Source organism: Podarcis bocagei (assembly GCF_964188305.1).
Source record: "Podarcis bocagei genome assembly, chromosome: 18".
Classification (NCBI taxonomy): domain Eukaryota; kingdom Metazoa; phylum Chordata; class Lepidosauria; order Squamata; family Lacertidae; genus Podarcis; species Podarcis bocagei.
Genome location: NC_138144.1, coordinates 3,604,256 through 3,628,146, shown reverse-complemented (window position 1 = coordinate 3,628,146; position 23,891 = coordinate 3,604,256). Strand labels below are relative to the sequence as shown.

The following is a 23,891-nucleotide window of genomic DNA, read 5'->3' as shown; positions in this document are numbered from 1 at the left end:
CGATGCCAACAACGAACTCTGAGTAGGACTAACATTGCATGCTTTATTATCTATTTACTTGTAGTAGATAGGTAGCCGTGTTGGTCTGCCATAGTCAAAATAAAAAAATTCCTTCCAGTAGCACCTTAAAGACCAACTAAGTTAGTTCTTGGTATGAGCTTTCGTGTGCATGCACACTTCTTCAGATACACTGAAACAGAAGTTGCCAGACCCTTCTATATAGTGAGAAGGTGGGGAGGGGTATTACTCAGAAGGGTGGTGGGAATGGGAAACTTAAAACCATGGAGAGACCTGGTCTGAACAAAGACATTGGATTCTTATCCCATTATACATGACTAAGCCATTTCTCACCTTCTCACCCCTTGCCTTTTCCTGTAAGACCTATTGCAGTCGTTAAGAGTCGTCAACAGGCTCATCTCAGCTACCTGCCAATCTCCCATTCCCACCACCCTTCTGAGTAATACCCCTCCCCACCTTCTCACTATACAGAAGGATCTGGCAACTTCTGTTTCAGTGTATCTGAAGAAGTGTGCATGCACACGAAAGCTCATACCAAGAACTAACTTAGTTGGTCTTTAAGGTGCTACTGGAAGGAATTTTTTTATTTTATCTATTTACTTATTTTTGTAATATGCACACTGCTTGATGGCAAGAAGGAAAACCTCAAAGTGGTTTAGAAGAATGAAACGACCAATAGAATTTTTAATCTTTTGTTGGAAGCCGCCCAGAGTGGCTGGGGAAACCCAGCCAGATGGGCAGGGTATAAATACCGTATTTTTCGATCCATAAGGCGCACTTTTTTCCTCCCTCCTGAAAAGTAAGGGGAAATGTCTGTGCGTCTTATGGAGCGAATACATGGTCCTTGGAGCCAAATTGCCCAGGGGCAAAAAGCAGATCATGTTTTTTTGGGGGGGGGTTGAAAGAGGGAAGAGGGTGTTGAAACAAAGCTGCTGATTGGTAAGCAATCGGGAGGGACATAAGGGACGCAATAAAGGAGGCTGCCTGGGAGTGGGGAGGTAAAGACAGCGAACTTGCAAGGAGAGGAGACAGGAATACTAAAGCAATGAGGAGAGAAATTAGAAGAAAAGGAGGAGCAAAAAACTGCTCCAGCTAAGAAAAAGACACTAAGGCAAACAAGAGGGAAGGGGGTGTTGAAAGGAAGCAGCTGATCAGCAAGCGATCAGGAGGGAGATAAGGGAGGCTAGTGATAAAGGAGGCTGCCTGGGAGGGGGAGGTAAAAGCCCATGGATCCTCAAGAATTTTGCATTGGGTCACCCCAAATTCACCATCAGATCACACAGCATGTCCATGGCTACAGTCTGCACCAAAAAACCCACGCACCCACTTGCATGGGGCCGCAATGGCACAAAAACGCAGTTACAAAGCACGGATCCACATGGATCCTCAGGATTTTTGCATTGGGCTACCCCAAACTCACCGTCAAACCATGTCTATGGCCACAGCATGAACCACAAAAATCATACATCCGCTGTTTCGTTCGGAATATTTGTTTTCTTGTTTTCCTTCTCTAAAAACTAGGTGCGTCTTATGGTCAGGTGCGTCGAAAAAATGCGGTAATAAATTGTCGTTGTTTCTATGGGTGTAATTTTTTGGGCATTGGTCTGCAGAGGCAGCAAAGCTGCTCCTCCATGGGGCTGCCCCAGTTTCCTTCACAGTCCCCGCCGCCTTGGACTCCTTTGAAACAGCAAACCTTGGAAGGAAAAGGGTGAGGCCCGCATCAAACATAGCTGGCCGGGTTTCTGTTTGTCTACGAGCTGACCTTTTCATAAATCTGACAAATCTTTTGGAGTGAAAACACAGAGATTAGAAACTGGCAAGGCCTCCTCTGATTCCACGGTTTTTCAGTGGAAACGAGAAGGAAGCTTACGAATTTCGTTGGAAACGCGATTTCAATATGTGACATTGAGGCGGGTTTTCCTACCACGCAAGTGTCCGTTCCACCAAGAGGCCAGAGGGTAGCGTAAGGCCAAAGGATTTCTGCATCTGTGAAACTTTCCCCCTTCCCCATGCCAATTTCATCGGACACCTCTCCCCCCCCCCACTCCTGTTAAGGTACACCAGATACATTACCTTGCCAACAAAGGTCCATATAGCTAAAGCTATGGTTGTCCCAGTAGTGATGTATGGAAGTGAGAGCTGGACCATCAAGAAGGCTGATCGCTGAAGAATGGATGCTTTTGAATTCTGGTGCTGGAGGAGACTCTTGAGAGTCCCATGGACTGCAAGAAGATCAAACCTCTCCATTCTGAAGGAAATCAGCACTGAGTGCTCACTGGAAGGACAGATCCTGAAGCTGAGGCTCCAAGACTTTGGCCACCTCAGGAGAAGAGAAGCCTCCCTGGAAAAGACCCTGATGTTGGGAAAGATGGAGGGCGCAAGGAGAAGGGGACGATGGAGGACGAGATGGTGGGACAGTGTTCTCGAAGCTGCCAACATGAGTTTGACCGAACTGTGGGAGGCAGTGGAAGACAGGAGTGCCTGGTGTGCTCTGGTCCAGGGTGTCACGAAGAGTCGGACACGACTAAACGACTCAACAACAACAACAAGTGTTGTGTTGGGGGTGAAATGAGGAACAGGACTAGGAGGGGTGCAAATATTGCAAAAGGGAAAAAAGGAGTCTTCCACGCTCAAAACGATTACCGCCAGACCCATGGCGGCATTGTCGTCGTTTTGTTTGTTTCTGATATTTGTACCCTCCAACACTTTTCAGATGAAAATAGGGACATCCCATTCCATCCATAACGACAATTTTGCTCTTTATACATCTTATTGAGTTGCCCCAGCCACTCTGGGCAGCTTCCAGGACAAGTATCTGGGGTTGGCTGCGGGGGGCAGGTACCGTATTTTTTGCTCTATAAGACTCACTTTTTTCTTCCTAAAAAGTAAGGGGAAATGTGTGTTCATCTTATAGAGCGAATGCAGGCTGCGCAGCTATCCCAGAAGCCAGAACAGCAAGAGGGATCACTGCTTTCACTGCGCAGCGATCCCTCTTGCTCTTCTGGCTTCTGGGATTCAGAATATTTTTTTTCTTGTTTTCCTCCTCCAAAAACTAGGTGCATCTTATGGTCTGGTGCGTCTTATAGAGCGAAAAATGCGGTATCTTGTGCGCTAGCTAGAAAAGCATGTCAGAAGTGGGGAAGTGTGAGGTCTGGGAAGACTTCTCACCTGCAAACCTTTGCTTGGCTCCACGCTCATTGCAGATCCCTCTGCCTGCTTTTCAGAGCGCGTAGAATTTTAGTGCTTTACTTTTTTTGCTGGTTGTTTTTGCTATACTTTGGAAAGCTCTGAGAGCTGAATTCTTGCGCATTCTGGAACAAGGTGGTACGAACTTTGTTTGGCACAGAACAGGGGAAAGCCACTTAGGAAACTCCCTTAAGGCAGTTTATTTTTTCTCCAGGTATTCTATATATTTTTTCAGTCTTCTTTGTATAATAAAAGGTAAAGGGACCCCTGACCATTAGGTCCAGTCGTGGCCGACTCTGAGGTTGCAGTTCTCATCTTGCTTTATTGGCCGAGGGAGTCAGCGTACAGCTTCCAGGTCATGTGGCCAGCATGACTAAGCCGCTTCTGGCAAACCAGAGCAGCGCACGGAAACGCCGTTTACCTTCCCGCCAGAGCGGTACCTATTTATCTACTTGCACTTTGACGTGCTTTCGAACTGCTAGGTTGGCAGGAGCAGGGACCGAGCAACGGGAGCTCACCCCGTCGTGGGGGTTCGAACCGCCAACCTTCTGATCAGCAAGCCCTAGGCTCTGTGATTTAACCCACAGTGCCACCCGCATCCCTCTACATTGTATAGCTCTCCGTAAAAATTAACAACTGCCCACATTATCAAAGGACAATACTACCTTATTAAGTTTGCCTACTTCAGCCTTTGAGGTCCAGCAAGCTATCCAACAGCAATGACAAACCTAGACAGCACCATAAAAAGTAGAGACATCAGCTTGCCAACAAAGGTCCGTATAGTTAAAGCTCTGGTTTTCCCAGTAGTGATATATGGAAGTGAGAGCTGGACCATAAAGAAGGCTGATGGCTGAAGAATAGATGCTTTTGAATTCTGGTGCTGGAGGACTCTTGAGAGTCCCATGGACTGCAAGAAGATCAAACCTCTCCATTCTTAAGGAAATCAGCCCTGAGTGCTCACTGGAAGGACGGATCCTGAAGTTGAGGCTCCAAGACTTTGGCCACCTCATGAGAAGAGAAGACTCCCTGGAAAAGACCCTGATGTTGGGAAAGAAGGAGGGCGCAAGGTGAAGGGGACGACAGAGGACGAGATGGTGGGACAGTGTTCTCGAAGAGACCAGCATGAGTTTGACCAAACTGCGGGAGGCAGTGGAAGACAGGAGGGCCTGGCGTGTTCTGGTCCAGGGGGTCACGAAGAGGCGGACACGACTAAACAACTAAACAACATCAACAATAACAACAGAGGGGGCGTCCCTGCACAAATCGCTGCTCTGGAGCTAGCCCAGATCATGGACTCTGACAGAGACACGACAAACAAACTCTTTATTTTATTTTAAGGGATGGTAATTCTGCTGTGCGTTCGGCTTGGGAGAAAATTAGCGTTCCGAACTTCTGAATCTGAGCGACGCAGCGCCATTAGTCAGGCTGGTTTCTCGGTGACCACATATCATGCAGAGATCCAGCGGGAAGGCTCCTTCGTTCAGGGTCGCAGTGGGATTCCCCTGAACAGCTTTCACGGTTTTTCGCAGTTTATTGGAACACCTCCAATAAACAGAACGGGATTCGTCGGCTGATAAGCAAAGTTGAAGAGTTAATTGCTCCTTTTCATTCTTTGATTAAAAAGGGGAGGGAAAGTATTTCTGGAAAAAAGGCTAAATCCAGGATTCTAACATCACTCGGATTATGGGAAGAGGCAGGCTGTGAGGGGTGGGTGGATATTGTTTTTTAACGCCCCCCCCCCTCGACACAGGGGTGGGCGGAGACACCCACCTTGGATTTAAGAGGTGCTGGTGTCATTGAATTTCAGGCAGACTTGGAAACTGCACCAGGGTGAGAGTGCCGTGAGGAAGGAAGGAAGGAACTACATTAATTAATTTGGAACGAGACAGGCTGCTGCTGCTGGAATAAGTCCGTGTAACTGTAGGTAGAGATATAACTCAATTGCAAACAGCATGGCAACCATCAACTTGGGACTGCTGTTTGTATTCGTGAGGCTTGGCTGGGGTAAGTCGGATTTTTACCCAGGATTAAACTGGAATTGAATTTACAAATAAGAAAATGTACGATAAGGAAAGTTATGTCATATGATTCGGACTGTGACATGGTCTTTTGAAACACTGATATTGGAAACTGCTACATATACCGTATTTTCCGCTCTGTAAGACGCAACAGACCACAAGACGCACCTAGTTTTTGGAGGAGGGAAACAAGAAAAAAAATATTCTGAATCCCAGAAGCCAGAACAGCAAGAGGGATCGCTGCGCAGTGAAAGCAGCAATCCCTCTTGCTGTTCTGGCTTCTGGGATAGCTGCGCAGCCTGCATTCGCTCCATAAGACGCACACACATTTCCCCTTACTTTTTAGGAGGGGAAAAGGGAGTCTTATAGAGCAAAAAATACGGTAATTACTAAGAAATTCAGATGGAAGAGATTCGAGGAAGTCAAATACTATGTTTATGAAGATGGATTAATTTTAATTAATTAAGTGGTAATATGCTGGATGTATCTTTTTTCTTTTTTCTCTTTTTCTTTGTTTTTATTACTGTTAATCCTTTTTTTTACTGTTTATCTACTGAAAATAATAAATATTATTTGAAGGGGGGAAAATGTAATTTTTTAAAAAGAGAGAAAAATAAATAAATGCTATTCCCTCCGCCTTCCACGACCTTCCCCTTATAGTACCCCACGCATCTGGCATTATTGTAATTTATTATTACAATAATAAAAAGGAAATTTTCCCAAGACCGTCCCAACCAGAAAAAAAATTGCAATGTTTTCCATCTCGACAAAATGCCATTTGCAAAAGGAAAATGTGCATCGTTTGTTTTGTTTTCCCCCATTATTATTTTTTAAAAAAGAAGATTTCTTGCACTACTAAACAGATTTCGTTGGCTGCTTTCCTCCGCATCTCACCCCAGCAAGTCGGCTCTGGGGCCTTTTAATGGAACGAGGCTGCCCAGGGGTGTTGTAGTGGCAGTGAAAGGACAAGTCGAAAAGGCGAAAAATCGCTGAAAGGATGCGAAATTCGCTTTGGGCGGGGGGAAGAAATACAAAAATCTTGGGGCGTCTTACAGAACCGACTGCCACTAGATGTGTGGGCCATAATAATAATAATAATAATAATAATAATAATAATAATATTTATACCCTGCCCTCCCCGGCCAGAGCCGGGCTCAGAGCAGAGCTAACACCAGTAAAATTACAGTAAAAACATAATAAGTGGGTGGGGAGGGGACCAATTTAAAATACAGGTTTAAATGCAATTTCAAATGCAGCCTCATTTTAAAAGTAGCCCATTATGGCACTGAGCCTTCAAAGTTTCGTTTTATCCTTATATGCCAACCACCTTGATTCCATTTGTTGGCTCCATGTCTACGGAACACCCCGCCACAAGATGTTAACATGTCACCCCTTCAGAAATGGCTTCGAAATTGCCCTTGCAACGCCTTTTAAACCTAAGGCACTTCTAATTAAAAAGCTGGCTTTTTAAAATAAAAATGTTTTTAGAAAAGTTTCATATTGCTGTTGATTTTAAGGTCTTATTCCCCATTGCTCTTTCTTAGCTGTTTAAATAAGTGCTGGAATACTGCATTTAAAAACAAAACAAAAGAAATGACGTTTTAACTTTTAGAGCAGGGGTCAGCAACCTTTTTCAGCCATGGGCCGGCACACCGTCCTTCAGACCATAGATTGAGGTCCAGCTCCGAGGGCCTTCTGGCTGTTCCCTCCCTGCGAGAAGTGAGGTTACAGGGAACCAAGCAGAGGGCCTTCTCGGTGGTGGCACCCGCCCTGTGGAACGCCCTCCCACCAAATGTCAAGGAAATAAAAAACGATCTGACTTTTAGAAGACATCTGAAGGCAGCCCTGTTTAGGGAAGCTTTTAATGTTTGAAGTTTTATTGTGCTTTTAATATTCTGTTGGGAGCCGCCCAGAGTGGCTGGAGAGGCCCGGTCAGATAGGCAGGGTATAAGTAGTAGTAATAATAATAATAATAATAATAATAATAATAATAATAATAATAACAACAACAGAGTTAGATCTTTTGAAACAAAAGAAATAATAATAGTACATCTGCACCATATTAGTATCATTATTGAGTTAGATCCTTTGAAACAAAATAATAATAATAATAATAATAATAATAATAATAATAATAATAATAATACACCGCCCTTCATCGTAAGATCTCAGAATGGTTCCCAAAGGCTACTTAGTCCCATCCATCAACTCCAATGGGCTTACTCTGAGCAGGAATACAACCCCGTGGCCCTTTCCCGTTACCAGAGGGTAGGGCTGGCAGGAAGACAGCCTTTCTTAATCGGGCTGCCTAGCGCTGTGGGTTAAACCACAGAGCCTAGGACTTGCCGATCAGAAGGTCGGCGGTTCGAATCCCAGTGACGGGGTGAGCTCCCGTTGCTCAGTCCCTGCTCCTGCCAACCTAGCAGTTCGAAAGCATGTCAAAGTGCAAGGAGATAAATAGGTACCGCTCTGGCGGGAAGGTAAACGGCGTTTCCGTGCGCTGCTCTGGTTCGTCAGAAGCGGCTTAGTCCTGCTGGCCACATGACCCGGAAGCTGTACGCCGGCTCCCTCGGCCAATAAAGCGAGATGAGCGCCGCAACCCCAGAGTCGGTCACGACTGGACCTAACGGTCAGGGGTCCCTTCTTCAAGAACATTGGCAGGATTGTCATAATAACCTGCAGTTTCATAAGAGCAGTAGTCCAAGCGGGAGATAACCAGAGCATGCACCACTCTGGCCAGACAATCTGCGGGCAGGTAGGGTCTCATCCTGCGTTCCAGATGGAGCTGGGAGACAGCTGCCCTGGACACAGAACTGACCTGCGCCTCCATGGACAGCTGTGAGTCCAAAAAGGGACAATTGGAGGTCAAATCAGAATCCCTGCAATGACGACATGAGCTCCCGTTGCTCGGTCCCTGCTCCTGCCAACCTAGCAGTTCAAAAGCACGTCAAAGTGCAAGTAGATAAATAGGTACCGCTCTGGCGGGAAGGTAAACGGCGTTTCCGTGCGCTGCTCTGGTTCGCCAGAAGCGGCTTAGTCCTGCTGGCCACATGACCTGGAAGCTGTACGCCGGCTCCCTCGGCCAATAAAGCGAGATGAGCGCCGCAACCCCAGAGTCGGCCACAACTGGGCCTAATGGTCAGGGGTCCCTTTTTCTTTACCTAGAGAGCTTGTGGCAGCAGCATCCAGCAGGACCGATGGTCAGAGGACGGTGGGGGCTGGAGTCCAACCACAGGGGACCCCATCCATGCCACCCTCAACACTGACCTCTCTTCCCCCTCTGTGCTATGCAGGTCTTCCCAGTTCCGTCCTGACCGTCCACCCTCGGAAGGCACTGGTGGAACTGGGAGGCTCCATCCGGCTGACCTGCTCCACGGACTGCCCCGGCGGCAAGGTCCAGTGGGAAGGCCTGGACATCGAGCAGGGCGAAGTCTTCTCCAACAAGACTCACAGCATCCTGACCATCGCCAAAGCCACTGTCAGCATGGAAGGCGCCAAGTTCTGTACAGGGCAGTGCAGGGGGACTTCCGGACAGAAGAAGGTGGATCTGCAGGTGTACTGTAAGTGCAGAGGTGGAGGCGAAGGGGGCGGCCGGGGGAACCTTCTACATGCCAAGCGCCCGCTCCACCCCTGAGGTCGCAGCTGCCTGCAGAAGGGGCCTCATGTGGTGTCAAGGACACCTGCTTCGCATGCAGAAGCTGTTGCAAATCGAGGTGCAAACTGGGCTCACTCAGAAGGGTTTAAGGCAGCTGGTCTAGGAATCTGGACCTCTCCGTCCCGTCCTTTGACATTAGGCTGATAGGTGTCAATCAGAATCTGCCAACCATAGCTGCCAACCGTCCCTTATTTGGCGGGAAACTCCCTTATCCCAGCGCCGTGTCCCGCTGCTGTCCCTTATTGATGATGTCCCTTAAATTTCCCGGGTTTCATGCTCGCCCGGCTCGGGAGGGAAGCAGCGGCTCGGGGTCCTCCGCCGCGAGAGAGAGTGTGTGCACGAGCTGCCGCGTCTCCGTCTCTCCCTTTTCCGCCTCGGGGCATGTCGTGAGGAGACAGGTGGCGGCAGGCAGGCAGGCAGCCCCTCTCTTGCGAGACTTCCACCGCGCTGCCAGGGGAAGCCGGAGGCGGCGGCGGTGGCTGAGGAGGCAGCCTGGGGGAGGAGGAAGAGAAGGGGATGGGGAGGGACGCAGAAGGGCGGCGCTTCAGCGGCTGCCGCGGTGCCGCAACCGCCTCATGCCGGGCTCGCGTGCGGCATGGGCAAGAGTCAGTCAGTCTCAGTCTCTCTCTCTCTCTCTCTCTCTCTCTCTCTCTCTCTCCCTCCCTCCCTCCCTCCCTCCCTCTCTCTCGGGCAAGGAAGGGCCGATGGAACTCCTCGCGCCAGGAGGACGGAAGCCCCGACGTGCTGCTTAGCATCCCCTCCAGCCAGTGCAGCATCTTAATGTAGTGATTTCCCCCTCTGCATCCCTTTCATAACTCTATTTTTATAAATCATTTGTCCATCCGTAGTTCAAATTTTTACTACAAGTTTTCTGTCAATCCTACCAATGTATGTACCGTATTTTTTGCTCTATAACACGCACCAGACCATAACACGCACGTAGTTTTTAGAGGAGGAAAACAAGAAAAAAATATTCTAAGCGAAATAGTGGATATATGATTTTTGTGGTTCATGCTGTAGCCACAGACATGTGATCTGACAGTTTGGAGTAGCCCAATGCAAAAATCCTGAGGATCCATGTGGATCCATGCTTTGTAAGGAAGGGGAACCATGGATTCTCTGCTCACGACTGCAGCAGATCCCCCCCCCCCGCCACCCACAGGCATTCGCTCCATAACACGCACAGACATTTCCCCTTACTTTCTAGGAGGAAAAAAGTGAGTGTTGTGGTGCAAAAAATACGGTAACTCTTTACAATAGCTTTTCAACTAAATTATAAACTTTCCCCATTCTTTATTAAAGAGGTCCTCTTCCTGGTTTCCAATTCTGCCTGTAAGCCTGCCTGTAAACAAACACATGAAACAAACATAAATCATAACATTATTAACAATTACACTAATTAACATTGTTAAGTGACTTCCTCGCTTCCCCTTGGTTGAATGTCAATGCAAATCCTTTTAACGGTTCTTACAAAATTTAACATGGAACGTTAACATCTTAGATCTTTCCATTTTGAAATTAAGCATATTAATTCATCACTTAACTTATATAAAATCCTAAGCCAATTAAGTACCTGCAAGCTGTTTCCGATTGATTTAGCTTGACATATTTAACTAAGTAATCATTAAATTTAGTTTATTATTATTATTTATTTTTAATAAATATTTATTAAGCTTTTCACATTATTACAGAATGAAAAAGAAAAAGAAAGAAAAGAAAAAAATACACAAAATACAACAAATACAAAATAAAAAGATGTTAAAAACAATTCGATCTTTTTGTCACTTATCTTTCATTAACTTATTTCCCGGACCTCCTCATACCTCCTTTTTTTGTATTCCAATTCCAATTTATTTCATTCATCAATTTCTTACCCTCCTTCTTACATCCTGATCTTTAATCTAAATATATATTATAATAACCTTGAATTTTGATCTATTAAAAAACCAATTTTTTTTCATATTCTTTTAACCTTTACAGCTAGAAACCACCACCTCAATCCAACATCATTTTAACATTCCTTAATTTTACAATATTTCTGTAAATAGTCTTTAAATTTCTTCCAATCTTCTTTCACCGACTCTTCCCCCTGGTCTCGAATTCTGCCAGTCATTTCTGCCAGTTCCATGTACTCTGGTTTCTCTTCAGATCGTATAAATCTTTCGCCTTTTATTAAATTTAGTTTATTATTATTATTATTATTATTATTATTATTAATGCCCCACGGGCTGTTTTCCAGCTTTCCCCGATGCCTTGCAACTGGACTCTGAGCCGAAGATTATGAGGACTGGGCAGCCGGTTCGTCTCGTCTGCTCCTTGAGCAAGGTGTACCCTCCGGGCTCCCTGATGCTGACCTGGTTCCGGGGAGAGGAGAGGCTGGAGGCTACGAAGGTGGAAGACGACATGGTGGATTTTGAGCAGCAGCTGATGTTTTATCGCTCCGTCCTTGAGGTCCCGGCGGCCGCAGAGGGAGCAACCTACAAGTGCGAAGCTACTCTGGAGGTCGAGACGGACACCTTCCGCCAATCCAGGGTGGCCGTCGTGAACCCCCAAAGTAAGCTTTGACCGCGTGTGAAACCCACATGGAGGAGACCCAAGCCTAAAAGCAATGCTCCCCTCCCTGCCTTCACGCCTACTAAGCCCCTGATTGCTTTAAGGTAAAGGGTAAAGGGACCCCTGACCATTAGGTCCAGTCGTGACCAACTCTGGGGTTGCAGCGCTCATCTCGCTTTACTGGCCGAGGGAGCTGGCATACAGCTTCTGGGTCATGTGGCCAGCAGGACTAAGCCGCTTCTGGCGAACCAGAGCAGCGCACGGAAACGCCATTTACCTTCCCGCCGGAGCGGTACCTATTTATCTACTTGCACTTTGACGTGCTTTCGAACTGCTAGGTTGGCAGGAGCAGGGACCGAGCAACGGGAGCTCACCCCGTTGCTTTATCCTCCCTGAATTTGTCCCATCAAATTGAGGTTGAATCCTGACAAGACAGAAGTACTGTTTTGAGGGGACAGGGGGTGGGTGGGGGTGGGGGACTCCCTGGTCCTGAATGGGGTAACTGTGTCCCTGAAGGACCAGGTGTGCAGCCTGGGAGTCATTTTGGACTCACAGCTGTCCATGGAGACGCGGGTTAATTCTGGGTCCAGGGCAGCTCCCTCTGGTACGCAGGATGAGACCCTCCCTGCCCGCAGACTGTCTCGCCAGAGTGATGCATGCGCTGGTTATCTTCCGCTTGGATTGCTGTCATGCGCTCTATGTGGGGCTACCTTTGAAGGTGACCCGGAAACTGCAACTAATCCAGAAAGCGGCAGCTAGACTGGGGAGTGGGAGTGGCCGCTGAGACCACATAACACTGGTCTTGAAAGACCTACATTGGCTCCCAGTACGTTTCCGGGCACAACTCAAAGTGTTGGGGCTGACCTTGAAAGCCCTAAACAGCCTCAAAGGCCCAGTAGACCTGAAGGAGCATTTCCACCCCCATCGTCCAGCACGGACAATGAGGTCCAGCTCCGAGGGCCTTCTGGCGGTTCCCTCCCTGCGAGAAGTGAGGTTACAGGGCCTTCTCGGTGGTGGCACCCGCCCCGTGGAACGCCCTTCCATCAGATGTCAAGGAAAGAAACAACTATCTGACTTTCAGAAGACATCTGAAGGCAGCCCTGTTTAGGGAAGTTTTTAATGTTTGATGTTTGTGTTTTTAATGTTCTGGTGGGAGCCGCCCAGAGTGGCTGGGGAGGCCCGGCCAGATGGGCAGGGTATTAAAAATATTTTATTATTATTATTAAAGCCCTCCTAGTTGATGGACTACAATAGATGTTTTGGACTACAAATCCCATTAACCCTCACCTTTGGTCAGGGCTGGCGGGAGCCGTGGCTCAAAGCATTGGAGGGCACTGTGTTGGGGAAAGGCTGGCGTTGACATTAAAAATACAGCATCAACGCTGATAAAAAAGAACTGGCTCGGATTAATCAACTAAACTCTAGCTGATTAATCTGCCAGTGAAAATCTTGTGAATGCCTTTTTTTAAAAAGATGCAAAAACTTTTGGTTCGCAGCCACACAGGTGCCCAGCGCTACAGAGGAGGCCACCTTTGCTCTCGTGACGGAAAGAACGAGCCGCGTGGCTACTCTGGAGTCGGCCATCACCGAGCCGCCGGCGACCACCCAGGGCCTTCCCCTTCTCTCCACCGGGCCCCCGACCACAACGTCGACCGCTTCTCCCACCCCAGAACCCCTTCCGGAAACAAGTAGCCCTTCCCCGACGAGGAATCCTGTTGCGGCGGTGCAGACGAGCTCTCAGAATTCTGGGACTGGGGCCAACACCGTGCAGGTCCCTGTCTTGACGTCGACGGAGACGTCAGCGACTTCGCAACCCCCTCGCTTGACAGATGAACCACCTACCACTACGTCCGTCCCCGCCATGGCCAGCAGCCTCGCCACGCTTGTGGCTGAAAAGCCACACAGCGCCTCCACCACCACGGACCCCTCCAGAGACCCCTGCCGCCCCGTCATCACCCCTGTCCCCACCCAAGGCAGCACGGGGGGCACCCTGCGGATCACGTGCCTCGCGGCCGACTGCGGCGAAGACGTCCCGGTCCGGTGGGTGGAGACGCCCGTGGCTAAGTCCCGGTACCGCCAGGAAGAAGGCGAGGGCCGGTCCACCCTGGTTGTGGAGAGCGTCTCCCTGGAGCATCAAGGGGTCTACCGGTGTGTGGCGATAGCCAGCCAGCCTCGCATGGCCAGCTTGACCATCTCCATCGTGCCTAATGGTGAGTACACAGGGGCTCCTTGTCGTTTCATTCTGGCCTCCGCAAAAGCCCTGCTGCCCATTGCGGGCCAACCGCCCATCGTTGCCTAGGGGATCCTCCCCTCTTGGCCTTTTGAATCCCTAGGGTCTCTGTGTTGTTGTTTAGTCGTGTCCAGCTCTTCGTGGCCCCCTGGACCAGAGCATGCCAGGCCCTCCTGTCTTCCACTGCCTCCCACAGTTTGGTCAAACTCATGCTGGTCTCTTCGAGAACACTGTTCCACCATCTCGTCCTCCGTCGTCCCCTTCTCCTTGTGCCCTCCATCTTTCCCAACATCAGGGTCTTTTCCAGGGAGTCTTCTCTTTTCCTGAGGTGGCCAAAGTCTTGGAGCCTCAGCAGACGGTCCGGGAATCAGCGTGTTTTCACATGAATAGAATGTGTCCTTTTATTTAAAATGCATCTCTGGGTTATTTGTGGGGCCTGCCTGGTGTTTTGACATGAGTAGAATGTGTGCTTTTATTTAAACTGCATCTCTGTTTAAATAAAACACTTTCCAAAATATAGTCCGGCCCCCCACAAGGCCTGAGGGACAGTGGAAAGGCCCCCTGCTGAAAAAGTTTGCTGACCCCTGTAAATCTATTTCTTAGAGGAGGGGGGCTGCGCTCAGTGACAGAACAGCTGCTTTGCATCCAGAAGGGTCCAGCTCCAATCCTTGGTCCCTCCAGTTAATAGGATCAGGGAGGAGATAGAAGGGGCAGGTGATGGATCTGAAAGACCAGGCACTGCCAATCAATGCTGGCTAAACCACAGAGCCTAGGACTTGCCGATCAGAAGGTCGGCGGTTCGAATCCCTGCGACGGGGTGAGTTCCAGTTGCTCAGTCCCTGCTCCTGCCAACCTAGCAGTTCGAAAGCACACCAGCACAAGTAGATAAATAGGTACCGCTCCGGCGGGAAGGCAAACAGCGTTTCCGTGCGCTGCTCTGGTTCGCCAGAAGCGGCTTAGTCCTGCTGGCCACATGACCCAGAAGCTGTACGCCGGCTCCCTCGGCCAATAAAGTAAGATGAGCGCCGCAACCCCAGAGTCAGCCACGACTGGACCTAACGGTCAGGGGTCCCTTTATCTTTAATTTAACATGGGGATTAGCAGCTAATAAAAGTTTGGGTTCTCTTTTGTACGGTGCTTCCATCTTGTTCCACCTTGTGGCATGTGGGAGTCCTGTCGCGACAGTCTTCAACAAAGACCAAGCCTACTGGCTGCTGTTTTATAATAATAATAATTTATTATTTATACCCAGCCCATCTGGCTGAGTTTCCCCAGCCACTCTGGGTGGCTTCCAATCAAGTGTTAAAAACAATACAGCATTAAATATTAAAAACTTCCCTAAACAGGGCTGCCTTCAGATGTCTTTTAAAGAGAAGATAGCTGCTTATTTCCTTCACATCTGGTGGGAGGGCGTTCCACATGGCGGGTGCCACTACCAAGAAGGCCCTCTGCCTGGTTCCCTGTAGCCTCACTTCTGGCAATGAGGGAACCGCCAGAAGGCCCTCGGCGCTGGACCCCAGTGTCCGGGCTGAACGATGGGGGTGGAGACGCTCCTTCACGTATACTGGACCGAGGCCATTTAGGGCTTTCAAGGTCAGCACCAACACTTTGAATTGTGCTCGGAAAAGTACTGGGAGCCAATGCAGGTCTCTCAGGACCGGTCCCGGCAGCCGCTCCCAGTCACCCGTCTAGCTGCCGTTTTGCTCTGGTATTCCTTGCTGGCGTCCTTCCTTTTTGTCCAAGGGAGCCCTCAGATTTCTCCGTTAACAGTGTGCACGTTCCGCATGTGCTTCAAAAGGTTGGACTTGTGGTTGAAGGCCTTGGAGCACTGCTCGCAGCCGAAGGCCGGCTGGGCCTGGTGGGTGCGCCGGTGCTGCAGGAAGGTGGAGCGGTGGGTGAAGGCCTTGGCGCACTCGCCGCAGCGGTGCGGCCGCTCGCCCGTGTGCACCCGCTCGTGCTCCTTGACCGAAGCCTCCCACTTGAAGCGCCGGGCGCAGTGGGCGCAGGCGAAGGGCTTCTCCAGGCAGGAGGTGCGCTTGAAGCGCTTCGGGCACAGGTGGCAGGGGAAGGGAGCCTCGTCCGAGTGCACCTTGCCGTGCTTCTCCAGGTCGGCCCGCAGCTTGAAGCGCTTCCCGCAGGTCCGGCAACGGAAGGGTCGCTTGGCCGAGTGCACCAGGCGGTGCTTGATGAGGTCAGCACAGCGGGTGAAGGTCTTGGCGCAGCGCTTGCACTGGTAGGGGCGTTCGCCCGTGTGGATGCGCTGATGCTCGCGGAAGTTCGTCAGGTACTTGATGTCCTTCTCGCAGACGGCGCAGCGGAAGACATCCACGTCGGCGGCAGCGGAGCAGGCCTGGGGGAGCCTCGGCTTGCCCGGCCGGACCGCCACCTTCCTCCTCTTCTTCCGGGGGCGGGTTTTAGGAGGGGCGCACCCGGCATCCATGAGTTCCAGGCACCTGGCGAAGATGGGGCAGAGCATATATGGGGGTGGCAGATTTATTTATTCATTTCATAAAAGGCATACACTGATTCACTGGAAAAGGAAAAGAAAGATTACTGGGAATTGATACTACAGTGGTACCTCGAGTTACAGACGCTTCAGGTTACGGACTCCGCTAACCCAGAAATAGTACCTCGGATTAAGAACTTTGCTTCAGGACGAGAACAGAAATCGTGCTCCGGCAGCGCGGCAGCTGCTGGAGGCCCCATTAGCTAAAGTGGTGCTTCAGGTTAAGAACAGTTTCAGGTTAAGAACGGACCTCTTGAACAAATTAAGTACTTAATAGTAGATTTATTTATTTATTCATTTCATAAAAGGGAAAAGGGAAAGGAAAAGAAAGATTACTGGGAAATGATACTAGATTCAAGTAGGTAGCCGTGCTGGTCTGCTGTCATGGGTAAGGAAACTAAGGCCCGGGGGCCGGATCTGGCCCAATTGCCTTCTAAATCCGGCCCCTGAGCGGTCTGGGAATCAGAATGTTTTTACATGAGTAGAATGTGTCCTTTTGATTCAAATGCATCTCTGGGTTATTTGTGGTGCATAGGAATTTGTTCATTCCCCCCAAAAAAATATAGTCTGGCCCCCCGCAAGGTATGAGGGACAGTGGACCGGCCCCCTGCTGAAAACGTTTGCTGACCCCTGGTAGTCAAAATAAATTAAAACAATTCTTTAAAAAGATAGTTAAAAAGACCTAAAAACCCCCTTAAAAGAATCAAGTCTTCAAAAAAGTAATAACAAAGTATTTAAAAGAATCCTTCCAAAAGAATTTAAAAATTATAATATAGCAGCTTAGAGACCAACTGAGTCGTTTTAGGTATAAGCTTTCGTGTTTGGTACAGGCTTCGGAATGGCGTCTGTTGTTTATATCTGTGTCACTTCTTGATTTTTCCTCCCAACCCAAGCTTTGCAGTTTTGACTCTTTATTTCTCTCTCCCTTTCGACTGTGGATGGAGGGAAGGAAACAGAAGCAAACATATAAATAAACACAGGCACGTGCACCCAAGAGACAGAGATGCTCGCGGTTTCTCTGCCCCCACATCCTCCTGCATGCTGGTCTTGCAACCAGGCTGAAATTTTAAATAAATTCGGGGGGGGGGTAAAAAACACCACCACCACACAGACTGATTAGCAACCCGCACCCTTATTGATAAATAAACAAATACCATGCAGTCACTCCTGAGCACTGCAAAGTCCTTAATAGCCTTAAATTGTATTTTAATCAACTTGTTTTTATTATTGGTTGTTAGCCGCCCTGAGCCTGGAATTGGCTGGGGAGGGCGGGGTATAAATAAAAATTTATTATTAATAATAATATTATTATTAAAGCCCTTAATAGCTTTGCAATGCTATTAGCCCCCCACCAAAAAAAAAAAACCATGCAATCTCACTTTATGCAAACCCCGCCACTTACTGAGCTCCAGCAAGAGGAGGCTGGGGATCAAATTGCCAATGGAAGCAGATAAAACTCCCCCAAGTCACAGCTCAGCCGGTACACTAGAAGAAACGGGAAATAAAACCAGCCTTTTCTGGCATATTAAGGGTAAAGTCACGTTGCCCATACTAAAGATGGCTGCCTGCGCCTCACACCCGCCCAAACAGCACGCCTTGTTCTCCCCGCGAGTTGGCGCAGCGCTCTGATTGGCTGCTGCTCCAACTCTCGCGACACTTCCTCTAGCCTGACAGAGTCCCAGCGGTTTCGACGGAAATGGACTGCCATGGAGCAGGAAGGGATAGACCGGCCGAGGGGGGGGGGAACACACACACTCGAATAACTATATTTAAAAAAATAATAATATTACTGGATATGTATCATCGATATGTTCACGCAAAGCAGCGCTGCCTTATGCCTTAGCAACTTTATGGTAGAGCGCGGCCTATACTTCCGGTAATTATGGAGGGCGACGCTCTAGCCATTTCCCTCTTCATGGTGGAAGCTGGGTTAAAAGCAAGAACGGCGGCCGCCTCGGCGTCTTCTCTTTTGATTGGCTGCCCGTCGCAAGAGCTCGAGGCGCGGCCCTCACCCAAAATGGCCGACGCGCGGCCCTCACTCAAGATGGCGGCCGTCGCTAAGCGGCGCCCTCAGACAAAATGGCGGCCAGCGAGAAGCGGCGCTCGGCTGCGGCGGCGGCCGGCGGGAGCGACCCGGCCCGGCCGTCCCTTCCCTCGAACGGCGCCCCGTCGGAGAGCGAGGCGGAGTTCCTCCTGCAGGCCGGCGTGAGCGACATGGTCCGCGAGGCCCTGCTGAAGGTGCTGGAGGCGCGGCCTGAGGAGCCCGTCGGCTTCCTGGCCGGCTACTTCGAGAGGCTGGCGCAGGGCGGCCCTGAGGAGGCCGAGGCGGGAGAGGCCTTGTCGGCGGCCGACGGTGGCGGGGAGCCCCGGGGGCTGCTGCGGGGGCGCCTCGGGAGGGCCTTGTGGTACCTGGGCCTGGCACACCACTCCCACAGGTGCGGCAGCTGGGAAGGAAGGCCGGGGCGGGGAGAACTACAGCGCCCAGAATGCACCGCGGCAAGATTCGGGGCTCTTTCGCTGTGCTTTGGCGCGCGGGGCCTCCTGGGACATGAAGTCTTTCCCCCTCACCGTTTTTTCAGAGTAGAAGTGAATTATTGTTGTTAGCTGTCCTGAGCCCGGCTTCCGGGATATAAATAAAAAATATTTATTATTATTATTATTGTTGTTATTATTATTATTATTATTATTATTATTATTATTATTAAGAATTATTATTATTATTATTAAGAATTATTATTTATTATTATTAAGAGTGAAAGCTTTAATTTTTTTCAATTTTTTTTAATTGGTTTTCGCAACATTATAAACAAACAAACACATAAGACAAACAAACATAAATCATAGCCTCATTGAAAATTACACTTATTAACATTGTTAGGTAACTTCCCCTTGGTTGAATTTCATTGCATGTCCTTTCAACGGTTTTCCAAATCACAGTTCTTGCAAAATTTAACGTAAACATTAACATCCTTAGATCTTCACATTATGAAATTAAACGTATTAATTCATCCCTTAACATAAATAAAAACCTGCGCCAATTAGATGTCTGCAAGCTGTTTTCAGTTAATTTAACTTAATCTATTTAACTAAGTAATCATTAAATTTAATCCACTCTTCCTGGTACTCCTCCTCCTTCTGGTCGCGGACTCTTCTGGTTAAGTCGGCTAGCTCTGAAAAATCCATCATCTTCATCTGCCATTCTTCTACGACCCCCACCACCACCACTGTTTTTCAGAGGAGAAGCGAATTAGGAAGAAAGAATGCTTTTAAAATGAATTATTTTTTTAAGAAACAAGTTCTTTTACAGGCTGCTGTACAATTCCCCTCGTTCCATGCAGCACTTTTTATATATTGGGTTCAGTTGAGGGGGTGCATTCGTTTGTTTATTTGTTGATATTTCCTTTTCATTGCATTTATTTTTCTTTAAAAAAAATAATTCTGTTACTTCCTCCATGAACCATGTGTTTTGCGGCTGCTCGCCCTCTGTATTTTACCGTCGCAACAACCATGCCAGGCAGGCCAGCGAGAGGTCAGGCGGCCCGGTGAGCTTTGTGGCGGAGCAGGAATTCAAACCCAGGGTGGCACCCGGGTCGCTCTTAGCTGCTGCATGGCTTTCCATGGTCATATGACGGAAACTGGGCTGCTTCGCCCTTTCGCTTCGAAACAGCACTGCCTAGCGGTTAGCGCGCTAGACAGGGAAACGGAGGTTAATAAAATCCCTTGCCTTGGGTCAGCCGCTGTCTCTCAGCCTAACCTACCTTGAAGCACATGAGCCACTGACTCGATACAGCTCTCTCCACAGGGACATAACCGTTTTTCCAGTGGGATTTTTTGAAATTGACCCTCAAGTACAGCCGAAGGTAGGATATTCAATCTCGTGAAAGTGCATCTGTATTTTGGAATTGCTAAATTCAGCAAACAGGGTGCCTGAGTGTCAAAATGACTAGGTGGGAAATAATCATGTTGTTGTTGTCGTTTAGTCGTGTCCGAATCTTCATGACCCCCTGGACCAGAGCATGCCAGGCCCTCCTGTCTTCCACTGCCTCCCGCAGTTTGGTCAAACTCATGCTGCTAGCTTCGAGAACACTGTCCCACCATCTCGTCCCCTGTCGTCCCCTTCTCCTTGCGCCCTCCATCTTTCCCAACATCAGGGTCTTTTCCAGGGAGTCTTCTCTTCTCATGAGGTGGCCAAAGTCTTGGAGCCTCAGCTTCACGATCTGTCCTTCCAGTGAGCACTCAGGGCTGATTTCCTTCAGAATGGAGAGGTTTGATCTTCTTGCAGTCCATGGGACTCTCAAGAGTCTCCTCCAGCACCAGAATTCAAAAGCATCAATTCTTTGGAGATCATCCTTCTTTATGGTCCAGCTCTCACTTCCATACATCACTACTGGGGAAACCATAGCTTTAACTATACGGACCTTTGTTGGCAAGGTGATGTCTCTGCTTTTTAGTCAAAATGACTAGGTGGGAATTAATCATACCAAGGACAAAAAGTCCTTACCGTAGCCAGATTATTCTCTCGCTCGATATCACTTAGGGCTCTGTCTAGTTAAATTGTCTGCTTTACCTGTTTTATGTTCCTTCCTGTAGGATGGCCTTTAACAACAACGTCAGTGTGGCCTATGATTCCCTGTCCGCCGCCGGCAGGCGCAAGAAGCCCGGAGTCAGCGGGAAGCTCTACAGCGAGCTGCTGAGCCTGATGTGCCAAGACAAGGGCACGCCAGAAGACATCGCTCTGCCCCTGCTGAGTAAGGTCTCCTGCCAAGACCACGAGGCGGTGCCCTTTGACATCTTCCGCTACGGCGTCCTCACCTGCCTGGTCCTCCTCGAATTCCTGGCCAAGGCAGACTTGCTTTTCAACGCACTGGGCGGTGGCTCGGGGGCGGCGGACAAACGAGTCTGTGCGGCGGTCCTTGGGACCCTGGAAGATGCCCTTTGCCCTGCCGAGGTTGCGGCCCCCATCCGCTTCCTGGAGGCCGGGTCCAAGCTTGGGCCGGATTGCTTGGCTTTGGCCATGGACAAAGCGCTGGCCGAGCGGAAGCCCAGTATGGCCATGAAGAAAGAGGAGTTCCTCCAGAGAGCCTCGTCCATCTTCGTGGCGAGAGTGAAACCCGTCGAATGAGCTTCTAAGAGGGGTAGGTGGGTTTGTGTGTGTGTGCTTCATCTGATCACCAACCTGGCTGTTCATCTAGGATGGAGAGACAGTGCCTACTTCTTGTTTTGGGCCGGCGATGGAGAGAGATCGAAACGGAGCAACGGTGGACCGGCTTCGCTTTCTGGGGTTCAGTAGAGCTGCATGACTGATGTCCAAAACTGCTGCTCTTTGTTGAGTAAATCTCATGTCAAACACTGGATAGGTGTGAAGGATGATGGAGATATTTAAATTGGGTTATTTATATTGCAAATTGTCTCAGAATTCTTTCTTTCCTCTTCTTTTATTACACCACACAAGTCATTGCGCCAGTCCACACCTTTTCTGGTTGTGCCCAGAATGTGGTCCCGGCTGCCCACCTTCCCCAGTCAGATTTTGGAAATCTGCACACAAGACCGGTGTTCTTTTACTGTGCTTTTTTGCTCTCAGTGCTGAACTGTGTAAGGTCAGCTGTGTCCCGAGCTTAGACTTTTTAGATTTATTATTTCAGAACATAATACAGTGGTACCTCTGGTTGCGAACAGGATCCGTTCCGGAGCCCCCTTCGCAATATGAGCAGAATGCAATCTGCGCTTGCGCGGGTCGCGATTCGCCACTTCTGCACATGCGTGTGACATTATTTTGAGCGTCTGTGCATGCATGAGCAGCGAAACCCGGAAGCAACCCTTTCCAGTACTTCCAGGTTGCCGCGGGACGCAACCTGAAAATATTTAACCTGAAGCAAATGTAACGAGGTATGACTATATCGCTTGGTTGTTTAAAATAAACCACAAAAAAACTCAAAAGTGGTTTTTGAAAGGAATTAAACAATACAATTTTCAACGAAAAGGAAAAAATAAACAGCTTAGAAAACCGCAATTTAAAACATTCAAAAAATTAAAATCGGGAATAAACTAAAAGCAGGTTAGAACACATTTCAGCATTCTAGATATATGGACGGGATTGTCTTAACAAAAGTGTTTTTAGCCAACACCGAAAATAGTGCAGTGAAGGTGCCTGCGATCAACAGGCAGGGAATTTCAAAGTGTAGGTGCTGTCATGCTTTTTTACAAATGCACTTTGGAACTCCCTGCCTACTGATGTCAGGTGGGTACCTTCACTTCACTCTTTTCGGCACCTGCCTGGTGCTCAGGCCTGTTTCCAGGGTACATCTCCACACACTCTTTGCCTGACTCGGATGTACAGTGGTACCTCGGGTTAAGTACTTACCGTATTTTTCGCCCTATAGGATGCACTTTTTCCCCTCCAAAAATGAAGGGGAAATGTGTGTGCGTCCTATGGGGCAAATGCAGGCTTTCGCTGAAGCCTGGAGAGCGAGAGGGATCGGTGCGCACCGACCCCTCTCGCTCTCCTGGCTTCAGGAAGCTATCCGCAAGCCTTGGGAGCCCACGGGAGTTCCCGCCGGGCTCCCAAGGCTTGCAGACAGCAGCCTGGAGCCCGAAACCTGGGGAGCACAGCGGAGAGCGCCCCAGGCTTCGGGCAGCTCTCCGCAACCCTCGGGAGCCCGGCACGAAGTCACACCGGGCTCCCACAGCTTGCGGGGAGCTGCCTGTTCTGGGGTCCCCCCCAAAAAACTAGGTGCGCCCTATGGGGCAAAAAATGCGGTAATTCGTTCCGGAGGTCCGTTCTTAACCTAAAACTGTTCTTAACCTGAAGCACCACTTTAGCTAATGGGGCCTCCTGCTGCTGCCACGCCGCCAGAGCACGATTTCTGTTCTCATCCTGAAGCAAAGTTCTTAACCTGAAGCACTATTTCTGGGTTAGCGGAGTCTGTAACCTGAAGCATATGTAACCTGAAGCGTATGTAACCCGAGGTACCACTGTATCTTTGAACTGAGAGAATGTCACTCGCTTGCCTGATGAGGGAATGTCATTGTGCCTCTGCAGAAACCTCGTGACTTTTGCATAGCTGGGATAAGCAAAGGTAATTGTTGAGCAGGGGTCGGCCGGTTCACGGTCCTGCAGACGCCGCGGTGGGCCGGAGTGCACAGGCACGCATGCGCAAACTCTATTTCCGGCGCTCCTTTTGGCGCGGAGGAGGCGTGCGCAGCTTCCCATTGGCTGCAGGAACTTCCAGAGGTTAAACTAACGCCTTTCCAGCCCCGGGAGGAGCGCTCGTGTGACACACCTACTACACACTGCAGCCGACACACTAACATGTCGCGACACACTGTTTGGAAAGCTCTGGTATAGACAAAAAAATACCTTTAAGGTCAGCCAGATGCCTTTTATCCTGGTAAGATCACTGAAATCTTTGGAGAAATTATCTGCAACTCATTCCCCACAACCTTGTGCTCAGCTGCGCAACCCATAAACTCCTAGAAGCTATGCATTCACTGCAGTGAGCCCCAAGACTGTGCTCTTTTTATTATCTTCATTTTAACAGATTTCCATGGTGTTTTAATACTGTTACTGTTTAATTAAATGTTGTTGTTGTTTAGTCATCTTAGTCGTGTTCTACTCTCTGTGACCCCATGAACCAGAGCATGCCTTGGAAACTCTCACTTTCTACTCAAAGCGTCTCCTTTTTTTATGTCCATGGAGTTTTCTTGGCAAAATACTGGAGTGGTTTG

The 23,891-nt window shown here is 49.1% G+C and overlaps 3 protein-coding genes across 5 annotated transcripts; 2 read left to right on the top strand and 1 right to left on the bottom strand.

The window, feature by feature from the left end:
- Positions 1-4,729: 4,729 nt before the first annotated feature.
- On the top strand, positions 4,730-13,903 carry MADCAM1 (mucosal vascular addressin cell adhesion molecule 1). Its single transcript, XM_081177870.1, has 4 exons — positions 4,730-5,208; positions 8,516-8,782; positions 11,117-11,431; positions 12,927-13,903. The coding sequence occupies exons 1-4, from the start codon at positions 5,157-5,159 to the stop codon at positions 13,727-13,729; spliced, it is 1,437 nt and encodes a 478-aa protein (XP_081033996.1). The 5' UTR covers positions 4,730-5,156; the 3' UTR covers positions 13,730-13,903.
- Positions 13,904-15,177: 1,274 nt separating this feature from the next.
- LOC308577676 (uncharacterized protein) lies at positions 15,178-18,326 on the bottom strand. 3 transcript variants are annotated; one of them, XM_081178068.1, is made up of 3 exons: positions 18,179-18,326; positions 17,569-17,651; positions 15,178-16,113 (listed from the first exon to the last, which is right to left on the bottom strand). In XM_081178068.1, the coding sequence occupies exon 3, from the start codon at positions 16,098-16,100 to the stop codon at positions 15,411-15,413; it is 690 nt and encodes a 229-aa protein (XP_081034194.1). In that variant the 5' UTR covers positions 16,101-16,113; positions 17,569-17,651; positions 18,179-18,326; the 3' UTR covers positions 15,178-15,410. The 3 variants fall into 3 exon arrangements, with proteins under 3 accessions (XP_081034194.1, XP_081034195.1, XP_081034193.1); XM_081178069.1 differs by lacking the exon at positions 17,569-17,651 and having other exon boundaries at positions 18,179-18,224; XM_081178067.1 differs by lacking the exon at positions 18,179-18,326 and having other exon boundaries at positions 17,569-18,132.
- Positions 18,246-21,571, top strand: TPGS1 (tubulin polyglutamylase complex subunit 1; the record flags this gene model as incomplete). The annotated part of the gene is made up of 2 exons (XM_081178008.1): positions 18,246-18,601; positions 20,757-21,571. The coding sequence occupies 2 exons, from the start codon at positions 18,246-18,248 to the stop codon at positions 21,286-21,288; spliced, it is 888 nt and encodes a 295-aa protein (XP_081034134.1). The 3' UTR covers positions 21,289-21,571.
- Between the last annotated feature and the right edge of the window lie 2,320 nt (positions 21,572-23,891).

Bases quoted from the DNA above. Each gene is read 5' to 3' on its own strand.
- MADCAM1 (XM_081177870.1), top strand. From the start codon at position 5,157: ATGGCAACCATCAACTTGGGACTGCTGTTTGTATTCGTGAGGCTTGGC. The intron at 5,209-8,515 runs GTAAGTCGGATT...TGTGCTATGCAG, and splicing joins ATTCGTGAGGCTTGGCTGGG to GTCTTCCCAGTTCCGTCCTG. The intron at 11,432-12,926 runs GTAAGCTTTGAC...TTTGGTTCGCAG, and splicing joins GGCCGTCGTGAACCCCCAAA to CCACACAGGTGCCCAGCGCT.
- LOC308577676 (XM_081178068.1), bottom strand. From the start codon at position 16,100: ATGGATGCCGGGTGCGCCCCTCCTAAAACCCGCCCCCGGAAGAAGAGG.